The 6744-nt window shown below is 41.1% G+C and overlaps 1 protein-coding gene across 6 annotated transcripts in view; it reads left to right on the top strand.

Moving 5' to 3' along the window:
- The window catches only part of ZSWIM8 (zinc finger SWIM-type containing 8), a 118356-nt gene that overhangs the window by 38206 nt on the left and 73406 nt on the right, over positions 1-6744 (top strand). For 5 of the 6 annotated variants that reach the window (XM_019502417.1, XM_019502418.1, XM_019502419.1 and 2 more), the window contains 2 exons: positions 413-566; positions 3751-3845. In XM_019502417.1, the coding sequence (XP_019357962.1) occupies positions 413-566; positions 3751-3845 (249 nt within the window). The remainder of the gene's footprint in view (positions 1-412; positions 567-3750; positions 3846-6744) is intronic. The other variant, XM_019502421.1, reaches the window with a different exon arrangement.

The raw sequence follows: 6744 nt of genomic DNA, 5'->3' as shown, positions 1-6744 counted from the left end.
AAAAAAAAAAAAAAAAAAAGCTGTACCTACTTTGGGATGTTATCTGCTCTATTGTAATAAGTGAAAATGTATGTATTGGTTAGCTTGAGAGAGTTTTATGTGATTTCAGCATTCCCAAGTAGCAGAGGTTCTGAGTCACTGAGGTCTCGTGGGGCCAGCTGACTACTCTTCCTAGCAAACACATTGTCATCTACGAATGTATATCTTTCAGTGTGTGGCTACCAATAGACACTGAATTGATAGATGACCAATTCAGGAAAAGCTTTTGATACCATTTCCTGAACTATTTTCTCAACTTGATGGGAAGAAGAGGAGAATAAACCCTGTAGTTTATCTCCCCTTTCCTTTTCAGCCTCCAGTTAGTCTGACACTCCGTATAGCTAATTGCATTTAACATTTCTTGTCTTGTTAGATGGGCTGGTGATCCCATTGGTGGAGTTGTCTGCAAAGCAGGTAGCATTTCACATTCCATTTGAGGTGGTGGAGAAAGTCTACCCACCAGTGCCTGAACAGCTGCAGCTTCGGATCGCCTTCTGGAGCTTCCCAGAGAATGAGGAGGATATCAGGTAATAGAGATTGCTTCCACTGCATTTGTGCTTTGAAACAGGCTCCGCTTGCTATGCAGATTAGGTGTCCATGCATTCCCTGGCATTGTTCATATCTGTTGCTCAGGCATGTTCTTGTGTAGGTTGTTCTCTGGTTTGAACCTTTTTTGCTAAAGAGGCAGAACCCAAGGGGTCTGAAATCCTAAAGAACATAAGAATTGCTATTTACTGGGTCAGACGATAGGTAGTGTAAAGTGTGGGAGAACTTATCTGTTTTTGCAGGTTGATTCTGGCATAAAGTTCTTATTGTGTGGTCGTTTTGCAGCAGTCACAAACCTCAGCACTGATTGGTGGAGAAGCCACACCCCCTCAGTGCTGATTGGCAGAGAGGCCCCAGGGGAGGGGGGAGCACTGCAATCTTGACTGGTAGCTGCCTTTTCATGCAGCCCCGCCCCCCTGCGCTTATTGCCGCGGAGGCCTCAGCGGGGGGAGGAGGGATGAAGGGGAAGCCACCCTCTTGTCTGCTGCCCTTCCTGCTGCCCTGCCAGTTGGCACCTTCCTGTCCTGGCAGCAAGGACTGCTGGCTCCTGTTGGGGAGCCAACATATTGTTTTTATTAAGCTGTTTTTTTTGCTGATTTCAGAGACAGTCCTGGATTTTGTGGTTTCTGTGAAATCTGCGAAACTCTAAGTAGGTCCCTAACTGTAAGTCCATCTTGTCCAGTATCCTGTGTTGCACGGTGATAGAGTGAACTGGGTATGACCAGGTTCCCCCGCTCCCCCCCCCCTTCCTCTCTAGCTTTTAGTCTTCAGTATTTAAGGTCTAGGAAGTTCCAATTCAGAGGCTGTATTCCCATTCTCAGTAGCTAATGATGCTCCTTTACTCCAAGAATTTGTTCAGTTCCTTTTTGAATCTGGATAAACCATCAGCTTCCACAACATCTCATGGCAATGAATTCCATATTTTAATGACATGTGAAAAAGTTTCTTTTTGTTAATTTTAAGCTTACTACCTACTAGGTTTCTTTTTTTTGGGGGGGGACCCCTAGTTCTTGTATTGTGAGAGAGTAAATAACAAATCACTATTTCTCTTTACTGCTTAGTATTTTGTAAACCCTTATCATATTCCCTTGGAGCATCTTTTCTAAATGGAATAGGCTAAGTCTCTTTAGTCTCTCCTTTTATATGGAAGGTCCTCCTTACCACTAACCATCCTTGTGGTCCTTTGTTGTACCTTCTCTAGTTCTATATCCTTTTGAGGTGTGGAGATCAGAATTCAGCACATTGTTCAAGGTGTCAACACACTATGGATTTAAAAGGGGCATGATGATACTTTCAGTGTTGTTTATAATTCCTTTCTTAATAATCCCTAACATTTTATTTGCCTTTTTTGATGGCTGCTGAGAACTGAGCTGGTGTTTTTAGCAAACTGTCCACAATGACTCCCAGATCTTTCCTGTGTGGTGACAGCTAACATAGAAGACTTGAGTTTACATGGGCCTTTTAGTTGCAGCAATTCAAGGATCTGCGAGACCAGAACACACGTGGAGCAAGCAGATGGCCATTTTAAATGGAATCTGTAATTTAGTTGGCTAGAGACCTTTTTGCTTTTGTTCTGATTTCTGAATTTATCAAGCTTTTATCTAAAGTTCTCCAGTTGTGGGTTGCATGCACATGTGCATTCACTGCATATCCAGAACCCTCTGAAGGCAAGGCTTTTACAGCTACACTCCAATCCTGTTGACTGTCTAGGAAGACAGTGCTCATTGTATTCCTTGAGAAATAACTATCCTTTTTCATACCTGGACAAGCATGACCATTCATTATACACAGAGGAAATCCCCATTCAATAAGGGTCTCTAGCTGGGTTAAAGTAGTTGGAAAAGTTGGACTGTGGGGGAATGTAGACAGCTAACTTGGTGTGAGAGCATAAGAACCATACCACAACCTGCTTTCAAGATGCAAAGATGGGGAATTTCATTAAGTATTTGGTTGCTGTTCCCTAAAATGTAGAGGGAGTCATGGTATGTATTTGGAACAAGTGACTCTGGAAGCTAGGAAGGAGCCTATAAAGTTAGTTTTTAGTGAAAGAATTAGGTATTTCAGACCCCTTACATTGACATTTCTCAAAAAGCTAATGTTTATACACCCAGGCTGTACATGTCATATCTGGGCTATGACTCTTGTGAACAAAGTCATGGTACAAGAGATGCGTAAAGGTGAAACAGTTCAGTTTTAAGTCACACTTCTTGTAGTATCCCAAAAAAGGATAATGGTGTATAGTTGTGCAAAAAAATAAAGGTAACTTTACCACAACAAAATTGGAGACTGTTATTAACTCCCAAAATATTAGAATAGCAACTACAGCCTTTCTGGCTTTCTTAACAGTAACATCACAGCTGCCATGAACATAGGTTTGAAAGAGTCACCACTTTCACTCCTACTTTGCAGTTGTCAACAGACTATTCCAGAGAGATTTCTCTTTCTTCTCAAGTAACTTTTTAAAGTTACAAAAATCTATTGCTTTGGGGTGAAGCCTGCGTAACCATTTAATATGCTTCTTAGGGTGCAGCTCACATGATAAAAGCATCATACAAACAGTAGTTCATAAATAGTCCTTTTGACTCAGTTGGCTGTGACTGTAGGTTTCAAATGAGGAAACGAACTTTTGACATGCTGGGAAGAATTTGGTTGGCAAAGACTTTAACTTTTTAAAAGCCCATATGTTTTTGGAACCAAACACATCAGTGATAAATAGGTGGCACAACCCTTAAATAGCATTTCATCTGGCAAAAAACAAACCCCCACATTTCTAGCAAAAGTGGAGAAAGTACAAAGATCTGTGAGTAACTGGTGGCCAGATTGAAGGGTTCAGTTTCAAAATAGAACATCTTTGTCTCAGGCAGGGAGTATAGCACTGCTTCAGCCTGTAAAGAAAAGGAGCTAGAGTTCTTTACTCTCTGGCCCTTGCATCTCTCCCACCACAATAACCATTTCGCATTTTATCCACATCTCCATATGCTCTGTAGTTTCTTTAGGCTAAAACTATGCTTTATACACTCAAAGCAGCTAGCAGTTTTTGTTCCAGTCATACCATATAGGTTTCTTGACTCCATGGACTGAGAATAAGGTACAGTTCAGTGTTCCTGCCCCCCTTCCCCCTTTTAAAGATTGTATTTGAAAGGGAATAATGTTTGCTTCTCATAGATTGTACTCCTGCTTGGCGAATGGCAGTGCGGATGAATTCCAGCGGGGGGAGCAACTGTTTCGAATGAGGGCTGTCAAAGACCCTCTCCAGATAGGTAAGAGCTCTGCATCTTCACTTCTATAGGGATCTTGAAATCTTATTCACATAACGAAGCAACAGTGCCTCCAAACAACTTCTGTTATGAAAAATAACTGTTGATAACTATAGTGAAGGAGTTGTAACCTAAAATGTCTTGGGTTAAGGTTTCTGCTGAGCCTGTGACTTGATCACTGAAGCTTTGGGCAAGTTCCTTAGCTTTGTGCAGCTTCTTTCAGTTGAACTAGAAAACTAACTGAAATGCAGAAACTTCTCTGAAAATTAGATGCTATATCTGATTGGATGACTTGGGGAAAATTTAATTGTAGTGCTGTTGTCTCCATGACATTTTAATTCTTCATTGATAGCTTAATATATAACCTGGCTTTCTGAAGTCTTGATGTAATTAATGCTCCTAGTGAAATAAATACAGAGATGACAAGTGTGCAATATGATGAATTCTTGGTTATGTGGCAGAGCATCATGTGTATGTAACTTTACTGATAACAGGATAAGGAAAGCTCTTTGTGGATTATGCTTTTTATCTATCTTCCCTGCTTGTGTTATTCCGTTACTTATAACTATAAAGCTAATCCTAGATTTTTTTTTTGAGGAGATTGGACTCTTCATTTTCCATGGAGCCCTTATGGTTCAGACAATTTGGCATCTGTCTTTGGCAGGCTTAAAGACTGGAAGAAGTTATATGAAATACAAATATTTGAATGTCAAATAAGAGCTCATGTGTAGAATGCATCTAGTGTTTTTCTCTGCTTGCCAAGCAGAAACTAGGAAGGACAACACCTCAGTGAAGTATAATATTTGGAGGGAATTACAAGGGCAGGTATGTATGCATGCATGCTAAGAAATGGAGGAAGCAAAATTGAGGTAGAACAGGAAGATGGCAAACATTTGCCAAGAAATAAGTGAAATTCTTATGCAGTTGTTCAGTTTTATCTTTACCAGAAGGTGCTCTGGATAGATTCTGGAAAGAATAGACTGAGACATTGAGAAATTGTGGTCTGTTAAGCAACTGAAGAGAAGTTGCACAATAGAAAAAGGGGCTGGTCTCTGAGGCATGTAATTTGGAGCAGAATGGTAAATTGCCTCCTGAGTTTTGAAGTGAGAGAGGAATGTTTGGAAAGGCTGGGCGGGCTGGGAGAATGTTAAAGGATGCCCATTTACTGCAGCCCAGGTGGAACCTTTTCAATGAATGAAATTTTAGCAGAAGGACAACTTTATTAGATTGGAACAGGGTTGGCAAAAGTGACCCCCGTTGGTCCAGGGCTTCTTGCATAATTTCCACTATTTCCTGTCATTGTTTCGTCTATCCTGTAAGCACTATTGCTCAGTCTTGTTTGGGCTGAGTCTGTTAGGTTGCCTACTTCCAAGTTACAGTCTGTTACTTGCTGGATAAAACTGCTTCGTGGCTCATGGGCAAGACTGAAAAGGATTTATAAAGGTGGATGCCACTTGCACCTCAAAGGCATTGGTGATAGCTACAGTTGGCCCTCTGCTGCTATAATCCAATTTTTGGATAAGTTAGAAAGTATTTATTATTATTATTATTATTATTATTATTATTATTGGCAGCCTGTCATCGCAATAACAGGACAGTTCCATTTGTTCAGTAGGCTACTCTGCAAAGAATAGTGGGAGCTCTAAAGAAGGATGCAGTTCTTCAAACTCAGCGTAGAGAGCTGTAAGAATTGCCAGAGACTAATTTAGATCTAATCGGTGAAATGGAGCCAGATATGATCAAGGTGAAGGTTAAAAGCATATACAGACAAACTGCTGATACCAGGATTGAAAAGCTGGTGGAGGCTGTGAGAAAAGTAGCACAATAATTACTGGACTTCAGGAAAAGAAACTTTGAAGAAATAAAGAATGAGTTAAAAGGAAACGGTCTGAAATTCTGTACAGCTTAGGAAACTAACAGTGGCAAAGAACAAAATGTTTAATATACAGTGGGGGACTGCCATCAAAACTCATTTCGGCAATACATTAAAAGGGCAATATGGAAATGTAGAGCAATGTAAGAAGAATAAAAGATAGTAAAATATTATTCAGAAACTGAGATTCAGGGAGGATGGGCAATTAAAAGAAAGAACCAGAAGAGAAACCAGGTAAGATTAAAACTCAAGAGACATTTCAACTGTATATGCAGCAGAGCCCCTGGAGAAAAGACAGCATGCATAGGGGAACAAAGGGGAAAAAATAGCTGTTTTTTGGAACGGGACAAGCATTTTCATTTTTGTAGAGGGACTACATAGAGAGCTACCTAAACTTGAGGTGAGTGTCCCCATGGATAGCAGAGGAAAGAGGACACACTGTGGACAGAATGGAAATCATTTTCCATTCATTTGTATTCGTGTAAATCTACAACTTGGAAAGCAAATGTCAGGAAATGAGGGAGCCATTGTGAACATACAGAGTTTTGTCAGAGGTGTATCATTAATGTGTCTGTGTCTATGGTTGAGGGGATAGAGCTTGAAAAATACTTGATGCTATTCTGTCCTGTGGCCTCACTTTTAGCTTGGATAAAAATAAATATGTCTCTGTTACACTGTCACTTACTATAAACCTCACTAATCTTCCTGAAAGTAAATGAAAGTGCATTGGAGGGGTTGGGTGGCATGTCCCCCCCGCAAGATTCCTGTGCCTGTAGTGGGGTGTGGGGCTGCAGCTCTGGCCAGGACCTGGAACAGGAGGGAGCTTTCATGGTTTGTTCCCTGCAGGACCTTGCCTTTCCTGGTTTGCTTCCTGCAGGACCGGACTAGTGCAGAATATTCCTCCTTGGAGGTGAGTCCCATCCTCCATCCTTTGTAGGCCTTTCTTTTTAGCTTCAGAAGGTCTGCTAGATCCCTGGAGAGCCAGGGGGGCTGCTGTGCCCTCTTGCTGCCTTTCCTCTGAGATGGAAT

Source organism: Gavialis gangeticus, unplaced genomic scaffold, assembly GCF_001723915.1.
Source record: "Gavialis gangeticus isolate Ggan-Ray unplaced genomic scaffold, GavGan_comp1, whole genome shotgun sequence".
In the NCBI taxonomy this organism is placed as follows: domain Eukaryota; kingdom Metazoa; phylum Chordata; order Crocodylia; family Gavialidae; genus Gavialis; species Gavialis gangeticus.
Note: the sequence above shows the minus strand (reverse complement) of the source record. Positions and strands in the feature narration are given on the sequence as shown.